This window comes from Acipenser ruthenus, chromosome 2, assembly GCF_902713425.1.
Source record: "Acipenser ruthenus chromosome 2, fAciRut3.2 maternal haplotype, whole genome shotgun sequence".
NCBI lineage: Eukaryota > Metazoa > Chordata > Actinopteri > Acipenseriformes > Acipenseridae > Acipenser > Acipenser ruthenus.
The window spans coordinates 33,355,669-33,383,152 of record NC_081190.1 but is presented as its reverse complement, the minus strand read 5'-3'; the positions used below and the strand labels follow the sequence as shown (position 1 = coordinate 33,383,152).

The 27,484-nt window shown below is 35.9% G+C and overlaps 1 protein-coding gene across 2 annotated transcripts in view; it reads right to left on the bottom strand.

Moving 5' to 3' along the window:
- LOC117408654 (ciliary neurotrophic factor receptor subunit alpha-like) overlaps positions 1 to 27,484 on the bottom strand; it is a 160,770-nt gene that overhangs the window by 7,007 nt on the left and 126,279 nt on the right. For both annotated transcript variants that reach the window (XM_058994445.1, XM_058994454.1), the window contains exons 6-7: positions 25,093 to 25,256; positions 338 to 527 (exon numbers count right to left, since the gene is read on the bottom strand). In XM_058994445.1, the coding sequence (XP_058850428.1) occupies positions 338 to 527; positions 25,093 to 25,256 (354 nt within the window). The remainder of the gene's footprint in view (positions 1 to 337; positions 528 to 25,092; positions 25,257 to 27,484) is intronic.

Genomic DNA, 27,484 nt, shown 5'->3' with positions numbered 1-27,484 from the left:
TACAATTTAATGACAACCATCTTGCTAAATGTACTCTACCTAATTAACACCTTTTAATCATCTGAGTAGTACACATATACAATATGGGAAAGGTTGACAGTAAGTTGATGAATATCTTCCAGTTTCTTGAGGTCACCCTGCAGTTTACACAGTACACGTACTTTGCCTTTACAATATATATTTACCATACTTTCTCAAGGCTAATATTTTGTTACCACGATGTATCATACTGACCTGTGATTTATAATACTTACCAGTGCTTTACTGCACTTTAAGATGGTATACCAAAGTGAACTGTTCTATAACAAAATAAAGAATGAAAAGAAGAAATAAGTACCAGCGATTCCGGCTTCTGTAGTAGTTGTTATGTGTTGCCTCGGCACCTCCATCCAGGGAGTCGCATGGATGGCGACACTCCAGTCACTCCAGGTCCCTATCTCAGTGTCTTTGGCAGCGACCTGAATAATGTACTCCTTCCCTGCATATGCATCAGTGATGGTGTGTGAGGTGCTGTCTGACAGCTCCACCTGGGAAGTTAAATCAAAGAGACACATTAGAATGAACATGCCACTTTGAATTTACATGGATTGTTAATCTGAAACAGCCCACATTTACCTGACAGAAACAAGGATGAAAAGTCACAATGTCCTCTGCTGAATTTTTTTTCATTCCATGCATTACTACCTTTTGGTAACTGTTGAGAAAACCTGAAAGCTCTGAAACTAATTTATGTAACTCAGCAAAAAAGAATGTTACATTTAAGATGAAATACAAAAGTAATACATTTCTATTTTTTAAATAGATAAAAGTGAGTACATTTACTGAAAATCCACTTACCAAAAAAACTAAACAAAGGTCACACCTTAAAATAATGGCCATACATTCTTATGAAATCCAAGGAAATAGCTGGTGTTTCTATGACGTTCAATAGTTTTTAAAGTATCTGTATAGATTGTATTATGTTTTTCAGATTCAGATTTGACTCCTTTAGGATTCGATTGGAATTCATAGAAACTTTCATTCAAACTGTTTTTAAGTGCCCCAGTTTTTTTTAAAATTGACATGTGGAGCTCATTGTAAAACAGCAGTCAGAATATTTCATTGTGACCTGTTCTTAACTTTTCACATTAGAAACATTTTAAAAGGCATACCACAAGCAGACACGACTGAGTTTTGTAGTCAGACACGATATACATCCTCATATTTCATTTAAAACACAGCTCCCCTACATAAATCTTGGAATACGATCTGTAAAACTAAACCAGGCCCCATCTAGGTATCTGAGTGCCAGAGAGCAGCTGTTTCCTGGTCAAACCAGTCAACACAAACATCAAAGACTTGTGTTGACAAACACCAGGCTATGCAAATGTTAGTTGCTAAATGGTGAGGAAATATACCCCACACTATTCACACAGAGATATTTATAACATTTTAAAGCGGATGCTGAAACTGGTACTATTCACGGTGTTTACAGACACTGCTTTTAAATAAAGTTTATGCAAAGGTATTCATAATACATTATTTCCAGTGAGCTGTTTTTAAGTGTACTGCAGTCCCGTTGATCTGATTAGGTAAAAATACATTTGTCTGCATCAGCGTTTTCCATTGTAAATTTATATATCATGCACAGCCTTGGTAATGGAATGTTGTGATAGACTTAGGCAGATGATATTAGAGGCAATATCTGCTTCCTGCACTACTTTGTGTCTATCTGTCTGCTTTGATAGCACGCAGCAGCACAGGGGCTCAGCAGGATTGAGTGCTTACTCTCAATGGGCAAACAGAGTTGGCGGCTCATGTCTGCTCTCCGACAGGATCTATAGGACTGGCCAGCCACTGTCAAATCTTTTTCTTTTATTTCCACGTCCTACATGAGTACTGTAATACTTGTCTGTCTTAAAACAGGTTGCCTGCCTGCCCTCAGAATATTCATTTCATACTGAAGAGACAGCCAGGGAGTTGTATTAGGCCAGGGATCGAACACAGACATTTTTAAGTCCAGAGGCAATCTATGCTAACCATTAAGCCAATTGTGTGGTGATTTTACAAAACAAAAAATCCAGGAGAAACCACACTGGGATGGGCAAAAAGCTCCTGTTTTCAGTAGAATCCTCAGTTATGTGCCAAATACATGACTACATTCCGCTAATAGGGCTGGGAGAACCTCAAATGGTTCTGAAAGGTCTTAATTAACCACAAGTAATAATTGTTATCTGAGTCTTATCAGAACTTTTAGCTTGCTTGCTCCACATAGGCAGCACCTGATAGCAAGTCGTGTACCCTCTCACTGTCGTCTAAATTCAGAAAACAATGTGGTTGAAATTTGTATCTTAATAACTACAGAAAAGCTGGTGTTTTTTTCTCCAAACAGACTGATGAATGAAGAATGTATTTTGTCGAAACATTTGTCTACTGCATTTCTCATTGGCATTGTGAATGGTCCACTCAACACAGTATTGTTAAAAAAACACATAACAATAACCTGTCACTCAAGTCATTGGTCCTATTTCCTCATTTCAAAGATGATCATTCCAGTACACTCACAAGCTAATACCATATTTCAGAAAACACCTCTATGAGTATTCAGTTTACATATCCCACCACAAGATGGCACTGCACATATAGCTATGAATCACCCTGGTTGATTGGTTAAGCCTTCTGTTTGAAAAGCCTCCCTGCTGGACACTCACAGTAGTTCTTCTGACACACAGGCACAGATTATTTCACTCACTCGGCCAGCGCCTCATCTGAAATTGGTAAATTTATTATAGTTCTGCCACAGTGACCAGCTGCTCAGTAGAGCATGCTTAGAAAAGGGAATTATCAGAATGTGTCTGAGAAACCCTGAGCACTTGCATCATATGTACATAATTATGTTTTGTACTTCCCGCAAACAACCTACTTTTTCAATTTTAATTCCACAAGTACACAGCAATAGCAGGGGTATCAATTGTTTCAAATACAAGCTGAAATGTTCTAATTTTGAAGTTTGCATCTACGTAAATACCAAGTGTCAGAAACCATCCTCAGCCATCACAGATACAAAATTTGTTTTTCTTGTTTTATCTGACATTATAGAAGCCTGTGAAGAATAGCTGACAAAAAGGCTACAGTGCATTCCACCTTAAACTTTGCAGAACAAACAAAGGGGAAGCCTGATTCCTTGCTTGAGGTTGTTGGTTCAACACATGAAAGTAAGCTTTCTGCCTTTATAATGGATCCCTTAAACTTCACCAAGTCCATAATTCATGTTGAAATGTGAAAAAATGAGACCTTTTACAGTTTGCTAAACTTAAAAACACCATTGCTCAAAGACTCCTTGACATTCGGATGCATGACTGAGGAGTAAGCATTGCATACAAATCTATCTAGTGTTTACCTTGTGCTACTGTGCTATGGTTGATCCCATTTATCTAAAATATTCTGGCAATTATAATATGTGCTTTTGTATAACCATGACCATATGTTTGATGGTTCGAAATCAATATGTACCACACATTTTGATGTTTTGCTTGGTAACTTTCCTTAGAGCACGTAGGGTGTTGGCAGTTTATTCCGTTCTATGGTCTGACAATTTAAATTAGTCTAAATTGCACTATGATTGGATAAGGGCAAAGATTGATTGCTTCATTGGCTGAGGAAAGTCAAGGACTGTATAGTCCAATGCAAATGAATATTAATGCAGACAACCACTTCTATTACTAATTCTGGTTAGATAACAGGACAATGTCACTTTGAAAGTGTTCTTTCACATGAAATATATAACTTAGTGTACACAGGGTTAATATCAATAATATCATTGATAAGTTTATTAAAAGCAATGTGAAATCACGTAGCTGACCGTCATGTCACTGGGTCCTGACCGGGTAGGTTCCGACCCAGGTAGAGCATGCCAGTGTGAAAGGGGCTTAAGATGCTTATAAAAAGAAAGCCTTATACCTTACAGTGGCTCTCAAAAGTATTCACCCCCACATTTTATTGTGTTACAACATGGAATCAAAATGGATTTAATTAGGAGTTTTTGCCACTGATCAACACAAACACTACTACATTCACCACTACAAACTACAAGAGTGGTGTTCCTACTAATGCTATTTATAAGCCAATTCACCATCATAAGTCAACCACTCAGGTGTAAAAGAAAATGTAAAGTAGACCCTGCAAGACGGCTTTTTCTGCAGTGTCTTAAATTAAGTGCATGTCCCTGCTTGTCCTGTCCTGTTCTATACAGCTCTGTATGTATAAGGTACTGATTATTAAGTATTCAAAGGTAATTATGAAGGTCAATTGAGTGAAGCTGTTAATATTAATAGAAACATTTTTCCGTGGATGTGTGAACCAGGATGCCATTATAGAAAGAACAAAACGTTAGTACCAGAAATACGTACTAGAAACACATTTGGGCTTGCTGAGAGGATGCTGTTGCTGCATTACTGCCTTCTACCAAGCAGTGAGATGGAAAGAAATCATGGAATACTGCATAGACCCAGACAGAAAATCATTCATTACAGTTAAAATGTACAGAAAACTGCCAATACTGATTTTTCACTTTTATTATGCATTTAATTACTTATTTGTTTATTTATTTATCTTATACAGAAAAATTCAATGAACATCGCAGTTTTCACTGAGGAAAATATATAGGTGGAAACAACTAACAATCCACACATACCAAATGTTTAACGCTGCCTCTTTATTTTTTTTATATCCAGTTGACCGGATGCTAAATTTACTTTGCATGTGGGGAAATAAAAGTAACTAGGATTTCAATTTACTAAACATTCTTGAGAGATTACCTGCGTATATTTAACTATAACAACCAGGCTTGACTTAATCCTTTTGGTATGTAAATCAAGAAATGATTTTATTTGTGACAAAAAAATTCTTCGGCTTCTTGCTTAGTGTTGTGTATCCAGGGACAAATTAAACAGAATCTTTCTTCTTTTTTTCAAAGCCATGAAAACTATGAGGCATTGAAGCACGACCAACCCCAGACGTGGGCTTAGGGCACACTACAGCCAGTCAGCCAAACACCCTCTTTCCAGCTCTGTCTGATTTGCTGTAAAATAATTTGGACACATTGGCCATGCATGACACCCATTAATTGGTCTCATCCCATCAATCAGAAATACGCTGTATGCGCTTAAAAACCGCTAAAACAAAATGTAAACTAAATTCCTATGTGAATAACAGCCTGCCCACTATCATGAAAAAGCAATGATGCCACATCCACAGTCAAGTTTGACTTTCTATTGATAGAAATAGCATCTGGCAAAACAGAGCCTGTCTATCAAACAAATGAGCCCAACCCCCCGAGCGCTGCAACACACAAAACACACAAACACTCATCAATTAGAAAAAAAACCTTTGAGAAATAGATCTTATCTTCAATGAATAGAAATATATATATATATATTTTAAATGATATCACAAAGAATATAACCGCCTCATATGTTGTACCATACTGATTTTTTTCTTTTTTTCCCTCATTTTCTACAAGTCGGGGTCATCTCCAGGTCACAGATATTTCCATAATCATTCCTTATTGATGACTAACTCCCTCATTGCATAAATAACCTTAAAAATAGGCATGTTGAGGAAAACAAAACAACAAAGACCTGTTGTAGATCTTAAACAGACTCTTCTGTGTCACAGGACATGATTTTTTCAACTTCAAGAGAGTCTGATTCACTGCGTTAGTGCAGATTTTGAAAAATGATTAAAGAGGCCTTTGGCTGATGGAGGCATACATTTAAAGACTTAAGGCACAATTGAAATATAGCCCTTTAAATGAGGGGCAGACTGTATGTTTGCACCCCAGTGATTCAGTTAAGCTGAGATCAGTACTTGTATTTAAATTATACCAGGACATTAGGTGGGATGCTTATATTTAATTTAACGTTCCTTTGATTAGTTTTATTTGGGGGTCCCTCTATGCCCCAGCAGGAAGCCAGCCTCAGAGAGATGAGGGCCGACAGGGAGGTAAGGCCCAAAGTGGGGTGGAGGAGCCACACCAGAGGGAAACACCTTTGCAGACGTAGTAGAACAGAAGCAGAGAAAGAAGTCGTCTTTTAACTAGGGATAAAGAAACCAATGAATTTAAAAGGGTATGGGGTGAGGGGGCATTGCTCCACCTTCCAAACTACACCAAGACTTCAGGTTAACCTGAAAGTACACTGTATCTGTCCTAGACATGACAGATGCCATTTAAAAGCCATAACACCTTTTAAATTGAACACATTGTGCTCTATTCACGACCCTTATAAAGGTTGTATAGTCATTTTGCAGCTTGTCATGCTTACACAAGACAATTTGTATCTATGATTTACAATACTTGCCTTTGCTTTTCACTACCACTATGCTTTTACCACTCTAGGGCATACAAAGGTTGGATGGTAAACCTAAGGTTGAGTTTCCTTGTAGTAAAGTCCTTCTGGAATCAGGTTGTATTATATTTAGTATGATTTAATGGTTTAAGATTCATTTTCCAAAATCATTTAAGACACATTCCCAGTGGTATTGTAAATCATGAACACAGAGCGGTCCTAGTTCTTATTTTATCAACTGTACACTATCACAAATTATGCTGTAATGACCTATAAATCCCTCTGAGTGGATCTATCCATGAAATGCAAGTGAATTCCTGTTTGACTTATTCTCTCTCTATATATATATATACACACACACATTTTAAGATGGTAATGAAGGGTTTGTTGACTACTTTAATATGATGTACTATATTCTAAATAGCAAGCCAAATTTCCTATGAAATCCTCTAGATGGTAATTCCCTTGCTATAGCTCCTCTTATTGGCAATCAGAAGTGTTGCATGGGATACGTAAATCACAGTTTAAATAATAATAATAATAATAATAATAATAATAATAATAATAATAATAATAATGGATCTTAATAAGCCTTGGTTTTAAAGTGTTATTTTGAATTCAAGAACTCACCAAGTGAAACAGAAAAACTAAGACATGTTACAGTATTACTAACACTGTCAACATTGAAAAGACAATATAGCAATAACATCATTGTTTGAGGGCATAGTAGTTCTGACTGACACTGAGTGCAGGACACAAAAGGCACAGATGGGACATTTCTGTCCCTCAGTGAGTTTGTTTAATTTTAAAAAAGAAAATGTACTTTGAATACTTAGCTAACACAGCAATTACTTTTACTGTATTTAAGCTCTGTTTATTTTCAAGAAAATACATTTAAAAGTCGTTGATCCAAATGTGTACAATATAATTGCAGCTGTTGAGTTCAGTGCAGTGGTTGGTGGATAAGTGACCCATTTGATGCACCTCTTCCAGAGGAGGCACATGTGCCTATTTTCGAGGGTATTAATGAGCATTCATGCCCTCAGAACTGTACTTTGTCTGTTCCTTTCTTAAAATGTACTGTGGGTGTATGATTCGTAGCTGACAACACTCATAGAAGTGAGATATGTTTATTTGAATAACATTTCCCCTGGGTAAACACATGTATTAAAAAAATATATTTATTGGGTCCACCACCAATGTTCTATATTATTCTCTAGTAAATACATATTTACAACCCAGATAGTAACTATTATGTTTCAGGAAGTCTGTGGTTATTTTGATATGTGTTAATTCTATTAACATGTCTCCTGGTTTAACAAATTATGGGTCTTTCTAGAAGCCTTCATCATTGCAGGCCCTTCCCACAAAGAACACAAGAGATAGCACTCTTAAAACAATGCGGCACATATAACAAAAAACTGTGGCACATATAAACACATATAAAACCGTCAAGAAACAACTAAGTTGCAAGAAGCAGTTAAATGGCTATTTGACGAGCAGTTCCATGCCAATTATATCATTTTTTTGCTTTTGCCTATTCAAAATAGGGCCCTTAGATGGCAGAACCTAGCAACAACTGGGAAGACAGAATGGAACAGATTGTCTCTTCTTTTTATATGAGATCACTGAAATATATATTCCTTCCTCACAGCGTTCTCTGTATCCAATTCCCTTGTTCTGCAGAAATATGTATTGTTCAGTATTTGCAGTGCCAAGTGTACGGGAGTCCCACTGTTTACATTCGCATTTACTGCTTGTGGTTACTACTTTTATGTTTGAAGGGCAGTCAAAGTAAAAGCTATAAAAAAAAACTGGAGATGTGAAGGTCAGCACTCTATTGCTGTAAGCCGTCAGTTTATTCTATTCTCAAAGATGCAGAACAAGTTGTGCTACCTAGGCTTGTAAAATGATGATCCTATTTCATTCAGCAACTACCCAATACTGATGTGCTAACCAGGGGTCGGCCCCATGTTGAATATTGAAGGACATTAAAAAAAAATACAAAAAAAAACCCATCTTGGCCATGGACAAACAAAATGGAAGTTATATACAATTACGTGCATGTGTGTGGTTTTTTTTATTTTCAAATGCATTTCAAAGACAGTACTTTCCACCAACCACCACCAAAAAAAAAAGAAAATTACAAATAAATAAATAAATAAATCACATCTTTTAACTAAGAACACTAGAATGTGCACCTGGTACCATTTTGACCATGTCATTTCTGTGATTCAGTAATTTTTTGTTTTGTTTTAGTTTTTTTAAATGTTCCGATTGCCTAAATTAAGGCCCTAGGAAGGGATTAGGCAACAATCCTGGTTGTGCCTTATTCAAAGTGACTCACATGATCACTAACATATTTACAGCTGTAGTTATTGTTGTATCTCTTATTTTTTGCTTGTAAACCTAAAATAGTTCAGACAGTTACTTGACATGTCTTACCAAAAAAAATATCTCTGTTTCTGGATTAAGTCTATCACCTGTCTGCTTCTAATTCTTACCAGTATTGCTGCAGATTTAATGAATGGAGTTTAGTTGCTTCACTTGTTGCTAAGGTGTGATGGTATTACTCTACAACAAAATTCACAATTTAAAAGAAAAAAAAAACTATTGTAATAATAAAACTATCCACCTACATTTGTTAACCAACAGGGATTTTACTCAGACAGTAAAAAATAAATCACTACTTTAAATAGTCTGTTGTGCAGTAGCAAAACAGGTAGTTCAGTTAGTCTCCCACTCATTCTCTCTGCAGCTTCAATACACTTCCCTCGAACCCAATGGCACATATTCTCAAATTTACAGACAATTAAGGCTAATGTTAGTCTCACAAACCCAACAACTTTGCCACAAACTTAAATAAATATTTCATTTACATACAATATAGTTAGAACCCGTTTAGAGGGCATTACCGTATGGTAGTTAACCGCGTCAGCAAGGTCAGAATACAATACTGACAAGGTCAAATACCAAGGTAATAACCGATAATCAAGGTTTTATTGCAATTGGAAACTAGGGGAAGGATGACTGCTTATTTGCCGTAATCGAATAGCGAAGGTAAAAATAGTGAACTAGTCGGAACAAAAATATTAATTAATTGTGTATTTAATAATGTTTGGTATTCTATTTGTGTGTGTACAGATCTGTACAATTTTATTTTAAAACTGCTTCGAAATTTTAAAAAATATTTATTAATGTTCTAAAATGTAATTTATATGTAATGGATTGTAACCGCAACTGTACTTCTGTCCATCTGAAACCGCACACTTCACAAAAACAATACTGGCATTGCTAATTCGGAACTAGTATACACTTTAAACGCACAAAAACACCACTATTTTGCTGCTGCAAAATTAAAGCGTGTTATTACTCGACTACCAGTTTCTGAGATCGACTCACTTTTCTAGTTGACTAGTCAAATATTTGGTGCGACTTTAAGCATTTAAAATCTCTAAATTACATATTTATGTAACTTTTAAATGTTTAGCTAACCTTCCTGTTTTTGTTGTTAAAACATGAAACAGGTAGCAGAGCATACTCTGACTAATGCTTTGTTTCCACTGCCTGGCACTACAGGCTTCGGCTGCCCACAGCTAACCGCCAAAATCATAAGAGCGTTTCACTGCTTTTTTACAAACCTGGCCAACCTCGGAAATTCTTGCCGTACACCAAAGGTCACTGGGGATTGTGTTTTGTTTATAAACCATAGGCACCTGGCAGTGGAAACGGGGCCTAAGCCTATGTTAGCACAGCAGTGAATCAGATGCTAACCTACGCTTATGTGCGCTTCAACAGGTAGTCAAATTTTCAGTGGACACTGACAAGGCTTAAAAAAGCTGAAAAGTGTAAATTTAAAATTTTTCTAGGATTGATTTGAATCACAACTATTCTTATAGGGCTTTTAAAAAGTACCAAAAACACAACGTTGTTAAATATGTGCAATTATAATTTTTTTGTTATTTTTTTAATTAATATTATTTTTTAATTTAGTGTTCTCAATTATTTTACCCCCGATTTTTTCCCAATTTGGAATGTCCAATAATTTTTTTTATTTTGGCACCCTCCAATCCTACGACAGAGCCAGCTTCCTCTTTTATACCCAGGAACTCGAGAGCAGATGTCAGCGAGCTACCGACTTGTGGAGGACAAAGGTCAGCCCTGCTGGTGTCTGATTTTGACCTCACTGGGCGTCTGGCCAGCAGGGTTCGCTGTAGAGCGATGAGGAGAAACAGTCACTGATGGTTTTGCCTCCCTAACCCACAGGAGCGCCAGAGCCAATGTGACACTCCCCAGCAAACACCAGCCACTTCACACAGCTTCACACAGTTATTTGTTTTTTTAATCGGTGTACTTTTCAAAAGGCGACCTAATTAACATTTAATTGCATCAACATTTAAATGGTCTCTTAAGATCAGCTTTCTGACAGGTAGGCTTCCCATCAGTTCAACAGATCTAAATTATCTGACAGATTACCCCCCTGAAACTGGCACAAATCAGCTTGAAATATATATATATATATATATATATATATATATATATATATATATATATATAAAATTGTTTGATAGTGGTGGGTCATGCTTTGACCAGTGCCAAAAGAAACATATGAAGCTAGTTAACTGTGTCAAAAGAAAACACGCAGAAGGGCTGGTAATTTCAAGCAAGGTAATTCTGAATCCCCATTCATTTTCTTAAAAATAACACAGAACAAATACTGTGGAGCATCTGTAGCCCAGGTACAGTAGGTTATTGTCATTCACGGTAGCATCAGTTACTTGGGAATAGAACTGCACAATATTACATTTCATCACACATCTTAAATCATTTAAATCAATTAACAAACACTGAATAAATTATAGAAAATGACTGTAAAATATAATAATATATATTTACTCATTGGATATAATACTCATTGGATAAAGCCTTAGTAACTCATCTTATATTAATGGATTTAAATTTACTTAACCTACCTTTAGAAATATTATAGAAAAGCCTTAAAAGGAGGAGGAGAGCAAAAACCTTATTTTCAAAGGTTGTCAAGGGCTGTAACAGTGCTGATAATTCCATGATAATGAGTAACTCGAGAAGTATATGTCGAAAACTGAACAATACCAAATGCAGAGTAACCTGTTGTTTTAGCTAGACAGCCCAGTCACAGAAGCACAGCAACTGTGCCACTCACAGCGAGTGGATGCTTGATTCTAAAGATTTGATATCTACAAAGAGGAATATGTAGAACTATAGTGCTATATAGAAGGAAGACATTCATTATTGTGCTGGCCATAGGGTTAAAAAAATCATATTCATTTTCTTCCAGAGCTTCTTGGTTAACAGATTAACTTCTCAAAATAAAAAAGATTTTAACATGACACTATTTCAAGGAGATGGATTCCATTAAATTCCTGATAATTCAAATATTGAAAAATAACGGTTTACCAGCCTTTGCTTAAAAGGCAACCTTGTTTTGTTGCGGTAGCATCTGCAGAACAGTAGAAGGGTTCATTTCCCTTTTTGCATGGTTATATATATATATATATATATATATATATATATATATATATATATATATATGTGGCAGCTGCATTTCTAACTGTTGACTCTTTACAGCAATTTTATCATTGCTGACATAACAGCCAAGCCCATGCTACTGCTATTAAGTTTGTTTCAAATACGGTAGATAACGGTATGGTTTTGGAGCAAATATTGCAAAGTCATATTCTACCGAATTCTACTATGATTGCTGCTGTTGTCATGCAGAAACATTTCATTGCTGTTGGTGCAATGAATGGTAAAAATATAATTAGGTGTGTCAGAGTGTGATCTTTTTCATTCACACACATCAGTTGCCTAACAATGTGTAAATGAAAAAGGATATTCACCATAACCTACATATCTCTGTACTTCTACATAAAATTCATTTTTGGGACTGAATTACAACTATGACTCTATTAAGATGAGGAAAATAGACCATTCATGCAATTCAAGCGAATATGGAGAAATAATGACTACATGTTAATTCAATTAACACATGATCACTGCAATGTACTGTAAAGACAGATTTTTCCAAAAAAGCAAAGGACATAACAATTTTTTGTATTTTGGAGTGAAACAGCCTATGTTTCAGTCACAGGGAAAGCCAATAATTACCTCAGTCCCGTGGATAGTTTGGCTTAAATTTCAAAAGTCACATTACAATTACACAAATGTTTTTATTTTTACTTTTGATGTCTGTGAGTTCAGGAATTGGTCTTAAGATCATGCCATGAGGATATATGTAATCCAAGCTAGATCAGTGTACAGTGCCAGAACCATATAGTGATCTGCCATTTTAGTTTTACTGGCAATACACAGCTGTGATGTACACTAGATGGTTCTAGAACTTGCTAATATGAAGACACTTTGGTTACCACTATATAGCCTCCAAACCTTAACACACACTTAAAAAAAAATATTAAAAACATAATATTTGAGGAATCGCAATAAGAACCACTAAGAATAATTACAAACATCATGAAAAGGAAGGGAACAGTAAAGAAAACAGAATGCTACTTCTTGTTTTATGATTTTCTATTGGGAAACCACAAAAGATATTGAAAATAATTTTTGATCATCTTTAAAGTAGCTGCGTGATACTAGAATTCCCCCCAAAAATGCCTTAAAACATGGACCTCACAGAAAAAATAAACCATTCAGGCCTATTTAAAGCATTTTGTTTTCAAGCTCACAATACGATAATACTGTAGATTTCTTTTGATGGGCCAGAAAAAAAATAAAAAAAACAAGCAGACAGGCTAACATTTCATGAAAACCAGATTGCTTACTAATAAAGCTCCAGCTCCACAGCTGAACAACAACAAAATAAAAAAAACATTACAATAAAATATGGAAATGTTTAAAAAGACATAATCTTTTTAATTTTTTAATTTTTTGTTTATTTTCAAAAGTTGAAAGAAAAAATGGAATCCCATACTAAAGATTTTAATTTGGCTGCTCTTTTTTTCTTTTTTTTTTTTTACTAGCCAAACAGCTTATTCTAGCCCGTAAAAAGAATATGGTAATTTTCCATGGTGGAGGGAAGTTATTTCGGTTTTAAAGGGCCAGTAGCTTTAGATAACGAACAAAAGGCAATGGGGTGGGGTGGGGTGGGGTGGGGTGGGGTGGGGTGGGGTGGGGGCGTAGGGGTGGATCAAATATAAAGGTTACAATGAAGACAAAGCTAGATGTGACATTCAAAGCATAAGGCAGCATGTTTTTTGTTTTTTTTTTCCTGCTGGGGCGCAGAAGGCATTAGCTACCTCGGCCTTGTTGTGCCAGTGGGATTTGGGGGTGATGTTTCAGGAGCCATCTGGATACCAGGGCAAGAGTGATTATCATCCGATTTATGACTAATGGCTACCTGCCAAAACATGTATTATTAGTGAGGGCCTGGGCAAAGAACATTAGTATGGCTTTCTCTCTTGAGTGTGCAACGTTTGATACAGAAGCTTCCTTAAGGAGTTCAGCATGGGAGGGGAGGGGTTGGTTGGTGATGTGTGTGTGGGGGGGGGGGGGGGGGGGGGGAGGTAAAGGAGCTAGACTTTCATGAGCTAGCTGTCAGGGGAGACAGCTGAATAACCTTTTTTTTTTTTCTTTGCAATGCTAATGGCTCCGCAATGCTTGGGCTATTGATTAATCTAAGTGCTGGCTCTAGGATGAGAGTGACTTTTGGCAGACGCACAAAAGCCTATTAAAAAAGGCCCCTCAAAAAAATAAAGAATGAAAGAAAAAAGAAAAAACATCTGAGGCATCCGACTTTGTATCTGTGTGGCAGAGGGGTACGCAGATTAAAGAAATGAGCATTTCTTTGATATTGTCCTTTTCTCCCCCCCCCTTGTGCTCCTTTATTAATAACCCTTTCAGCGGCCCGGTAAATTAATGCCCATGTGCTACAGTTTAGCCCCCTGCTGGAGCCTGTACTACATTTCTTTCAGGGTTAATTTACTCTGTTTATCAGGGTGAAATAAAAGAACATGGCACTGTGGGACTCTAGTCTTTTAAATGTTATTGCATACTCCAAAATCAAACCGAATGGCATAATGGTTAGTGTTTGGAATGGGAATGTTATGGTCCCAATTATCCCTAATTTGTTTAACGCAAATTGTAAATATGTTTTTTGACCAGTTGCCGTTTAGATTTAGCTTTCTTGGGGCGGGGCCTCCAAAATTGGTATTCTACTGCAGATAGAATATCTTCTGACAGCAATGAAAGACCATAAAAATGTAGCTTACAGGCAACACTGCTGAGGTTATGTATCACCAGAGATATATTGGCTCCAATACTTTTATGAATTAAAGTTCAATTAAACAGCACTAAATTATGTTGTCCTTCTTTACTAGTTCTGAAATTGCATCTCTCAATTCATTTTGAGGGTAGATAAACTGTGTTTTATTCATGGACTCCATAACCCCAGGATCAAGACAAGGATTCTACTGCTGAATGCTACAGAACAAGTACTGTAGACATGCTTGGTATTTGGCACAATAGCCAAACCATGTTTTTTTCACTGACCACATCATTTTTTGTGACCTTATAACGTGTCTGTACCTCACGGCTAGCTATTGTTATATAATAAGTGTCCATGAGATAAGCATGGTCGAGGTTTTATTACAATTTTAAAGGTTATCATAATGCTCTAAACTAAAAAAATAAAATATATAGTCATTAGTAGGTGGGTTCAGCACCCACAGCTGCTGAAGCACCAAAAAAAAAAGTTTAAACCATGAATGCACAAATGGAATTACAATATGTGTATTGACTGGAATTCTATTGTCTAGCCTGTAAATTACCTGGAAAATCCCAGGATGGCTAGCATTGGCTGGGTTATGTTGATTCCAGAGTTTAATGCAAGTATTAAAAATAGTTCATAGTCAATTGGCTTTTGTCTAAGGTGACATTTTCAGTTCAATACATCTATAATTAAAAATAAAAGCTGCATATCTTCCCATTCACAATTTTTGCAAGTCACCACTAATAGCTGTTGACATTTTTAACAAGGCAAAAGATTTTTACTTTCAACCCAAGAAGAGATCAGGAGTAGAAGGGTGCCAAGCCTATGTCCCTCAGGTGTTATTATTTACCACTGGCCCTGCGGAAGCTTGTTTCACCTATTAGGTGTTTTTCTCCATTTATGGGTCTGCAGAAGTTCAATTCTAATCCCAGTCCTGATCCAGCTGAGCTGCAGCGCTGGCTTTTCAGAGGTCAGCACACAGTCCCTCACAATCACATTAAAAGCGAACATTAACCAACACAGGAGGGCAAAGTAACTGTCAAAGTTAGATGACTCCCACAAATCTGCCCATGTTTCTTACAAAGTACTGTGTTAAACCACTGTAAGCTATTACACGCCTGGCAATTTAAAGATACAGTGGTGTATGTCTTAGAAATCAGTCAAGGTAGGAATTCTGCCAAGTTAAGGGAAAAATAATTAATAAACCTAATGACAGTTTTTAGATGATCTCCTTGTTTCACAGAGCATGTCTAATATTAAGCAAGTCCAATCAATAACAATACAATCAATGGATATCTGAGGCTTAACATTATGATATTTATCGTGTTTATGTTATTATTCTATGCAAACTTATAGAAGGTCAAGTCTGATTTTCAGGAAATTCTGGATTCAGATTGATGGGGATGTGCTATTAATGAACAAGACTGTTGTCCAAAAACTAATTTCTCTACATTCTTATTTGTGTATTTTGCAACCATGAGTCAAAGCTTCCATCCTTATCAGTTGTGTTGCCAAACAATATCCCTTCCTAATAATGAACCGTTATGCCATTTGCTTTTTGTTCCAGGAAAATCCCTGTTGGTGTTGGTACCCATTGACTAAAAGCTTGACTCTTGTCTGGAAGCCCCAACATTAGTTGATATTAAATCTTCCGTAAGATCACTTTCAAAGAAGCTTGAGGTATTTTAAGCTTGTGGATATGTCCTTCTTTATGATGCCTAACTAGGGAAAATTGAGCTGGCTTTCTTGAGCTATAATACTGATGTTTTTTTTTTTTTTTCATACAGCTATGTGCTGACTGCAAGGATTGATATGGTACAGTATGTGAAAGCTCCACAGCAAGGAACACCACCTCCACCATCCATTCTCAATCATTGACTAAAAAGCCTTGTTCTGGATTATTTCTTCAAATTCTAAAGGTCTAATTATTTTTTTTGCAATCTAAATGGCAGCTAATCCAAACAAAGAACTTTCAAGACATTTTAAAGACAATACAATGCACTTTTACTGTTTTTCATAATATTGGTGCATTACACAATGGAGCCTCTTTTAATCATCCTAAAGTTGCTGTTATTATTATTATTTGTTTATTTAGCAGACACCTTTATGCAAGGCAACTTACAGAGACTAGGGTGTGTGAACTACGCATCAGCTGCAGAGTCACATACAATTACGTCTCATCCAAAAGACAGAGCACAAGGAGGTTAAGTAACTTGCTCAGGGTCACACAATGAGTCAGTGGCTAAGGTGGGATTTGAACCGGGGACCTTCTGGTTACAAGCCCTTTTCTTTAACCACTGGACCACACAGCTTCCCCTTTGAAGTTAGTCCAGGCTGGACTCGCTCCATATAAAACACTTTGTTTCACTTTAAATGTAGGTTCAAGGACATTTTCTTCCCCAGAATACCCACCTTTTTCAAAATTATATAATCATACAATAGTGTAACACAGCCACACTCACGGCTGTTCGTTTGGCCCTTTAAAAACCATAAGCCCAACACAAAAATGTGCTTTTAATAATACAAAATAGACAAAAACAAAAATAAACACCTAGCTCCTTTGGAGCACTAACTAAACAATTGCAGGTTCCCTGACTAACTCGCAGGATGGCTAAGCCCTTTACCTGACAAAACACAAAAACATACCATTTTAAATCTGAATACAAAACCGTAACCGTCCTGTTTGCTTACTCTTTACAACACACAGTCAGGCACTCCACACACCAAGGCACTCCACACAGCAGTTGTCCAGAAGAGTCTAACTGCTTTTCTTAAATACTCTGCACCTGGCTCTAATTTACAATAATAGCCAGGTGCAGGTAATAATTAACCATTAAATAAATTAACAAACAATAATTAAACACATTTACACATGTTTTTGGCAGGAAGGCTTTTAACCCTCTCCCTTTTCTGCTACTATAGAAACTCAGAAAAGCCACCTGTTTCAGTATTAATTGCTCATGAACTAATTCTGTAATTCTATCCAATGACTCGTCTGTGTGCATTTCACAGAGATATATCGGTAATCACAGACCTTGTATATAACGGTTTTGTAATAAGTGTGGATACTACAATAAGAGTATAGGAGTATGTAGATTCAAAGCCTCCACTACTGTGACCAATTGCATAGACCTCCTTAATTTGTGTACCCCTTTGAGTCATGATAGATTTAGATTTTATGGTTAGGATATCTAAAATGATAAAGTACATTTTTGCAGACAGTTTTTTTATTGTTGACTTGTTTACTGTGTAAGCCCAACTGAGCCATTTGCCTGCTGCCTGAACTCCAAATACCACCCATTACTCTCACATGCAGCTTTCAGCTAGGATGCAGATTTTGTTTTCTTTTCTGCTGCTCTCTCGAATACCACTGGGCCTGTTTTCCATGAACCGAGGAAAAGGGCGAATAAAATCTAATTAAAATTCATATTTCAGCAGAATTCTCCATGAGGAGAATTACAAATTAAACAATTGTTGCTGTCTAGTGCAATGGTAAGTATCGAAGGAATACTTGCTAATACCCTGTTCATTTGCATAATATTTATTTCAAACATTTATAATTGGAAATCTATAACAAGTTCACTTCAGGGGGAATAAATGACCTGTGCACAAAGGTGGTGGTAATTTTTATGCTTTGAATTAAACAAATTCGACATTGCCCCATAAGTAAAATATACAGCTGAATTTAATATAGATTCCAAAAATATTTTAATTAAAGTACACATACGATGGGATATTAAAAATAATGCAAATGTAAATATTATGCAGATTTAGAGGGTGTCAAGTATTTGTTAACTTTCAGGGAAGGGTAGGGAAAGTAGATATTTAGGTAACATACTGTATATTTTACAATGAATTTTAGCTTTGTGCAATATCACACACAGTTTTTTGTTTCTGTACAATATAATATTCCATCTGACCATGGTCTACCAAACGTTATCCTTTCTACTAGGACTATATTAAGAAAACTGTCCAGTAGATTATGCAAAACTATGCATTGTTATTCTACTGTAAGATGTATGTTAATTAAAGTGATGAAGTGCTCGTATAAAATTCAGCAAAATATCCGCCTCAGAACAACAAAATCCGCCTGGGAACAACAAAATGAACTTCCTGAACTTCTCAGGTTTTAATGTGTACGATACAATGCACAGCTCATTTCACAGCAGTGTTGATGCCAGATCAAGAGAATTCATTGGAAAAATCATTGCTTTTGTTTTCAAACAATAATTATTTAAAAACTTGTACAAAAAGAGGCTTTTGAACAATGCCGTGGAGTGAGCAGCATTACTGAAAACATCCCTCAGAAAATTGCAGCTTTGTTGAATGATTTGTTATTTCTGTGTCTCCACATCAGAAGCTGAGGGGACAGCTCATTATTCACATGGAAGTAGTACATTAGGCTTAATGGTGCAGTTGCAATTTTTTAAAGGAAAGAATGGTGTTTAAATCCACTGAAGTTTCCCAATACAGGATGTTCTTGTCTGACAGATGAACTGATGTATGAACCCTGAAAACAAAAGCAGCTTGGGGGAAAAAAAATGGGAATATGAAGAGTTTGCATTACTAAATTCTTAGCTAAATCATTTAGTGAGACAGATCAAAGTAACAGTAGGACTCTTTTGGCAACTTCAGTAATCTACATTAACTCCCTATGATTAGAACTCAAAACCATGAATAAACAGCAACTATTCCTTTTTCAAAACTGATTTATGGATTATAGTTATGGATTACATTTGTAGTGTGTTTTGTCACATTTGCCCGATTTCTGGTTAATGCAACAAGGGACCTTTGTAAACTTGCTCTAACACTTAATTGGGTTGGAGTTCTTTATACGAAAAGACACTGCTTCCACAGGACTGCTAGAAAATTATCTGCAAATGATTAGAGCATCCAGAAATTGGAATGTTATCACTCTGCATGCTGAAAAGAAAAAAAAGAACGACAAAAAGCTTTAGGTTTCTCAAGTAGGTTTTTAAATTAAGTTTAGTGGGTCAATAGGTTTTATCATCCCAAAGTGCAATTTCTGTTATCAGGAATATACATGTTTTAAAATAAAAATAAAAATACAAAATTGAAATGATTTTAATTGCATTTTCAGGGTACACAGGAAAAGTTGTTGCAACTTATAAAAAACTATTAAGAATGGATCATTCGGTTACTGTGTAAATTAAAAGTATGAAATGACAACTGTGTATTTTATTTAATGTCTAACTATTGGAGTTTTTAAAATCTTAAAATGAGTTGACAACGTTAACCTAGCCAATATTATTATTATTATTATTATTATTATTATTATTATTATTATTATTATTATTATTATTATTATTATTATTATTATTATTATTTTCTAACTTATCTTGTGTTTTTAATACAATTTAGAAGAAACAATTGAGGCAACCTTGGCCCCCATCGGTTGTGCCTATTAGCTTTGTGCTGGGCAAGGTTGCCCCAATGGTTTCTTGAAACTTGGCTTGTGTTTGTGATATCTCCACTTTAAATGTCTGGGCACTTTTGATAACTTGGTGTTTTTTCACATTTCCAATGTGTTTTTGTTTCAGATATCACTTCTTTTTTTCACTTATAACACACACACACACACACACACACACATATTACGGGAATAGCAAAATTGTTCAACCTATATTGAGGCAATGTATTGCCGTTTGGATAGGGTAAATGTAAATAGTAGCCTAGTCTGTTGAAAAGGTTAAGATGTGACAGTCTTACATCAATAGCTCATTGATAGGTTTGTTGATTGTTTGAGTAGTATTGTGGGAGTTTGAAACCAACTACCCAGTAATGTTGTTGAAGCTGACAATCTGGGATCCTTCAAGAAGCTACTTGATGAGATTCTGGGATCAATAAGCTACTAACAACCAAACGAGCAAGATGGGCCGAATGGCCCTTCCCATGGTAACAACGTGACCCGTTCCCCTTACAGTACATGTAACATATATAAAAGACAGATGAGACAAACTGAACAGACAACAAGTCCTGCAACAAAGCAATTGTCTGGGTCATTACAATATATTTTTTAATTTTAAAGTAAAAATATATGAAAGCATGACAACCTTTATGTACACAAATCTTCACTAATGTACAACTGAACAAGAACCGTTGAATATTTATTTTCGTTTCATACAGTATTAAATGGCAGTGTTCATATGATAGTGATAAATAAATAAATATCAAGATAAATAAATAAATACATGAATATGCATTCATTTATGTATTAATTTATTTCAATATTTATATAATTTTTTTTTGTATTTATTTATTTATGTTTTACTTTTACCAGATATATAGGCTATCCTTCGGCATAGCAAATTCTCAGAAATGAATGTTCCTTTCTGTCCAGTGGAGACCACAAATAGCGCTACAATCATCAACCAGTATCGAGAGGAAACCGTACTTCCTTACGCCAATAGGATCCACAATGAGCGTTACACTGACAAGAAACCAATAATGTTCAGAGCTCAAGATCAGAATCAGAATGAGGATGATGATGATTATGATGGTGATGATGATGAATGATGGCTCGAAAAATCTAAAAAAAGTCCCGAGAATTTTCAGCTGGCTGCAAATTGACTGAGTGTTTTCTCAACTAATTGTGTAGCACTGATAGTAACACAACACGCTTGCAAACTGCAGGTTATAGGTTCAAATCTCATGTATACTAGGCCTTTTTTTATTATTTATATAAAGATTTTTTTGCAGGCAAATGTTCCATTTTAAAACAGAAATTAATATAAATAATATAGACGTCACAATAAGTGTGTTCCCTGGTATATGTTCATGTTGACAAAACAAATTAATTGTTTTTAAAATCAGATGTCCTGTAATATACATATGCATGGGAAAAATAAGTTGGGAGAAGAAGAAGAAGAAGAAGAAGAAGAAGAAGAAGAAGAAGAAGAAGAAGGAGGAGGAGGACATTTTTACCTTACTTTGCTGACTTAATTCTCTTACTGTATGACAGGTATTGGGAGCTACACATAAGAGTGTTTGGAGCTACAGATTAAAAGTGAAATGATGCTTTTGGCTAATTTACGTTTGCTGCACCAATACCCTGAAAACACGTAAACTATCCTTGTTGTATAGAGAGTCTGGAAGTTCTCATGCTTCACTGATAACTTGTTTGTTCTTTATTTTGAAAAATAAAACGTCAATGCATCGATTATCATTGATAAATGCCTATGCGATAATTCAATACAAAATTAGGGTACCGATTGCACCACTAATTAAAACCGATTTTAAATTAAACCTTTTTAAACAAATCTTACGTGCATATGTAATAAGACAGAACTACAATAGTTGATAGTCTGTTGTTCACTTGAACGTATACAGTAAATGTGTATTTAACCAGCATTTCACCCTATTATCTCTCTAATGCAGCTCATTCGCACAGCAGACTGTTTACTTAGCAGAAAGAACTTGGGTTTATTCACAAGTGCACACTGTTTACTTAGCAGAAAGAACTCGAGTTTATTCACAATTGTTCCCATTAATTTAACTAACATCATGCTCCATTATTTAATACATTTGCTGATGGGTGCATAGAAATACCCTTCATGTTTGATGAACACTCAACACTATGCAAGCACATTTACTAAATTGAATTATTTCTGCATTGTAATGACTTCCAATCAGTACAGCTGTACTGTGTATATTTTGAGAAGATACTATATAGCATAGGTGTAATTTACATGGGGGACATGTCCCCCTCACTTTTTCAATGATGGGGAAATGCCCTCCTCACACTGGAGGAGTACTAAAACTTTTATTTCATGATAATTTATTGGTATAAATCACTAGTCAGTATAGAAGTTAATGGGAAGATAACTGGAGCTGGATCATGTTTTACTATGAGGATCTGGATCAGGCTCCACTGATCCATAATGTTGATCTGTTCCTGGAGCTGCACACACCTTAACTAGGGAAACTGACCAATGAGAAGCAAACACACGTGGTGCGTAGTTTAAAGACAGATGGACAAAGATAGAGGAGGATGCACTATGTTGCTGTATTCAAAACACAGGAAAATGGTTTAAGTTTGTAATTCACCATAGCTTGTGTTATTTATTAAAGTTATCGCACTGAGATTTCTGTCTACTTACAGTTTAACTTTTCCTTTTAAATTGAAACAGTAAAGTTAAACAATGACCTTTGTGCCTTGTGCAAATAAATATAGACATCAATACAAAACTAAACACATTACCGAGAATTTCTTACACAGTTACTATACCAAATTAATCACGATATATTACTGACTCTAAATTATTTTGCATGTTTAAATACATTGCATCTCTATTTATCAATGTTCCAAAAACTCACTCTTGGTCACATTTTACTAAACATTTTTAAACTAATACATAAACAATTACCATAACGAACATTATCGTATTTATCATAGTAAAGTAGAGTTCTTAGGAACACACTTCAAGTTTGAGACTCATTGTCTGGAGCTTGGTGTTATTTACATTACACCGTGTAACAATTTTTTTTTTTTTTTGGTTCCTGGGTAGTAAGTGTTATTTCCTAATTGCTTATGCCTCAAAAGTATAGAAAATGGCTATTATTCCCCACAAACTTTGCTTTTGTGACCAGGACAGTGATATTTTGAAATTTACCTATTTCCAATGAGAAAACGGGCAAATTTGTGTCTTTTCGTTCACATAAAGTCAGAAAAAAACAACATATGAATCCAAATTAACATGTATTTATACTAAAGTAATACAAAAATGACTACAAAAGATTTAGAAGTGAGTAGTTTTTCGAGATTTATGATTATACTGTAAATCACTTTCACGAATCAGCCCCCAAATGTAGTCTCCCATCATGTTCTCATTATACTGTCCTTCATTGACAGCTCATCCAGGAGCCTCAAAGCCATGCTGCTCCATAATGGTAACAAGTACCCGTCTCTTCCCCTGGCTCACTCGGTGCACCTCAAAGAGGATTACAACAGCATCAAGACCTTGCTGGACGCCTTGAAGTACGATGAGTACGGCTGGGACCCCCGGAAGATGCTGATGCCACCACTGCACATCAAATTGGGCCTTATGAAACAATTTGTCAGAGCTCTAGATAAGGAGTCGGCAGCCTTCAAGTACCTTCAAGACTTCTTGCCTAAGCTGTCTGAGGCAAAGGTCAAAGCCGGTGTCTTCGTCGGACCACAGATAAAGAAGATCCTGGAGTGCAATGAATTCCCCAAGAAGCTCACTAGTAAGGAGAAAGCGGCTTGGAACAGCTTTGTCGCAGTGGTTCGGGGCTTCCTGGGCAATCACAAGGCCAAAAACTATGTGGAGCTGGTTGAGACTCTGGTGAAGAACTACGGCACAATGGGCTGTAGGATGTCCCTCAAAGTCCATATCCTTGATGCTCATCTTGATAAATTCAAGGAGAACATGGGAGCGTACTCGGAGGAGCAAGGCGAGCGCTTCCACCAGGATATACTGGACTTTGAACGCCGCTACCAAGGACAGTATAACGAGAACATGATGGGAGACTACATTTGGGGGCTGATTCGTGAAAGTGATTTACAGTATAATCGTAAATCTCGAAAAACTACTCACTTCTAAATCTTTTGTAGTCATTTTTGTATTACTTTAGTATAAATACATGTTAATTTGGATTCACATGTTGTTTTTTCTGACTTTATGTGAACTAAAAGACACAAATGTGTCTGTTTTCTCACTGGAAATAGGTAAATTTCAAAATATCACTGTCCTGGTCACAAAAGCAAAGTTTGTGGGGAATAATAGCCATTTTCTATACTTTTGAGGCATAAGCAATTAGGAAATAACACTTACTACCCAGGAACAAAAATTGTGTTACATAGTGTTTTCATCGATACACTTCTGTTTGAGGTTCAAGCTACATCTGCATATTTTAAGTGGATGGAAGCCGAAAATACTTTTTAAAAACACCCTTTTCTTATACCAATACAGTACTAGCATCATTTTAATAGCAAAACTGTATTTATCTTAAGTATTGCAATTGTGGGGAAACCTCAACGTTTCTAGAAATATATTTCAAGGCTAATTCTCATCCCTCTCATTCAATCTGCATTATGCCACAGTCGCTCCAGCGCTTAGCACTGCCTCAGGGGCTGGATGTACTAAGGGATCTGATCCTGGATCCAGGCTCCAATCTGTGTGGAGCTATGCCCCCCCGCCCCCACACACACACACACTTACTTTTGAAACCAAAGTTACACCACTGCTGTATAGGAAACATTCCCAGAAGATTTTGCAGAGGTGGATTAGAATTTGACAGCAAAAGTAGTTTTGGAGGTAATTGAGGCATCAATTAAATACATTAATAACAACTGTGGTTATGGTTTCATCTGTATTCATTTTACATTTGCATTGTCTCAGAGCCTGACTAATGGCTAATGAAACTTTCCCATGCCTTTATATTATACCCCACACCCGACACCCTCACACCCCACACACGCATAAGACCACAAGCCATTGACAAATATGTACTTACATGCTGCCACTGGTCGAGAATTAGAGGCCTGTACCTCAGGAAATACTTGAGGGGGAAATTTTCAGCATCCGGCCATGTTGAGGGATTGTTCCATGTAACTTCCAGTCTCCGAACATTGTTTGGAACTGGGTTGGCTACAAGCTTTTCTGGAGGGTCTGGTTTCACTAAGAAATAAGATAAAATGAGGAGTTTAGACCATTTATGTACTTGTCAGGAAGACTGAAGATCAACAGGCAGTATCTAGTCCCTCTTTTCATCCACCGAACCTGGGTGCTACCAAGCTACTGAACCCTGGGTGTAGCACACACTGTACTGAATGGCCCAGACCTTCAATTAGTGTATATCATGCAATTTAAATGCTACATAGAGCATAAATAGACTGGGCTTATTTGAGCTTATTTTACTAGAAAATAGCCAAATTCTAAAAGTAGTAGCCAAGTTATGATTTCAAGAGCTACGTTCTTACAATTCACAATGCACTCTCCCCCATAAGATATAATCTTTATACGGGCAAGAATCCTACTGCAAATATTGTACTGCAGCACGTGCAAAGTTTTGTTTTAATGATAGACATCATTCCAAACAGAGCATACATTATATGTATATCTGCTAGGTGCAATAAACAAAAGCTACCACTGCATGAAGTACCTGCTTGCATGACTGCTGGACATTCTTATAAGTGGTGTTCCAATGAATGAAGCTGAATCCTTTTCCCACCCACCCTTGTGTTTCTTTTTTTTTCTTCCTATTAACTCCTGACTGCTACGTTTTCTTTGGTCTGATTGTATGTTTTGTAAGAAATTAATTTATTGTCAACTATTTTTGTTCATAATTGAACACATAATTCAGCAATACCATTGAATGTATTTTAGTTATGACTACTTGCTTTGGTCAAATAAAAGAAATTATCAAAGTACCTACTGGCACAGATTAAATGTAAAACTACACTGTAGCCTATGTATTCATGCCCTTTCATTTAGTATTTAAATAACAACAATTTTATTTTTCTTATTTTCATAGTTTTGTGATTTTAGCAGCCAGTACCTAATGTATTATACAAATCAATGGAAATAATGTACAAATGTAATATTTACAGGGGTGTATGTGAAAAATATACAGTCAACTTCGGTTCACTCAACACCCCACGGGGATGCCATTTAGTGTTGACTTGTCCAAGGTGTCGAGTTAACCATGGGTGCACATGAGCCATGGCATTAACATGCATACAAGTAACAGAACTCCCACGTTTACAGTATTTACAAGTTTATTTTTTAGTTAAATGTCATTATGAAAACGGTTGAAAGAACTGCAGTGAATTAATCAATTACAGTATACAGTACTGTACAAACTCGTTACAACGTGTATAGTTCGATTGAAATAAGAATTAATAAAATAACTACAGCATTATTTTTCGCAGTGTGTGGGGGGGTATGACTACCTATTTATTTGTCTCCCCTACTTTAGCCTAAAAAATAAATGTATAGTTTATTTTTATTCAAAGTTCTGGACCACATTAAAAAAAGAAACAAAAAAATAAATAATCTACACCAGACTCCCCCTTATTTTTTTCTTAATGTTCTAAATTTGACTTGCATGTTTCGTAATGAATCTAACGGCTAATTCGACCAGTACCATGTCTCCTTAACTTGGCGAAACGTTGTCAGTTTTTAAAGAAAAATTGTAAACAATTCATATTTGTAAACCATTTAAAATAAATAAACCTGCACAAATGAATGTATTATTTACAACTAGAAGCATTCTGCATATAAATATGGGTGGTTAATATTAATAAATAAGACAGGAGTTTACATTCAGGATATTAATAGATTTAAAACATCCGACTACCTCTGGTGAATCAGTTACAGATCATATCCACATGTAGTCATGTTTAATATAGATGAAAGTTTGTTTTTGGTAACTACATGTTAAAGTGTTACAAAACCCCTTTTAGTGTTTACAACAAGCACATGACTAACCATTGCCTTTTTAAACACAGTAGCATTTGTTTTGATATTTTTATTCATATATTTTGGTCATAAATCAACTTGGGACATTAGGCGAAAGAAAACTGTAAACACTAAACGGTGTTCAAACACGTTACGTTGTAAATAGGTTATAGTTTTGAAATGACAATGTTATATTACTGACAGTAATAACCTTCGCCTCCCCCTCCTTATGACTGAATTCGAAGCCATTGCTTACATGTAGTTTTCCTGAGCTGAGTTAAAAGAGTACTGGTATGTAAATATGTTTTATACAACACTTGATCACTAAACTAATGATGTACCTTTACTTGAATGCAAATGCAAGTGGGGACAGTTAATGATTAGTTGCAAGAGACAGCTTCTGCTGTTAAAACACTCTGTCTCTCTAAATTGCCTGCTGTAAGCCC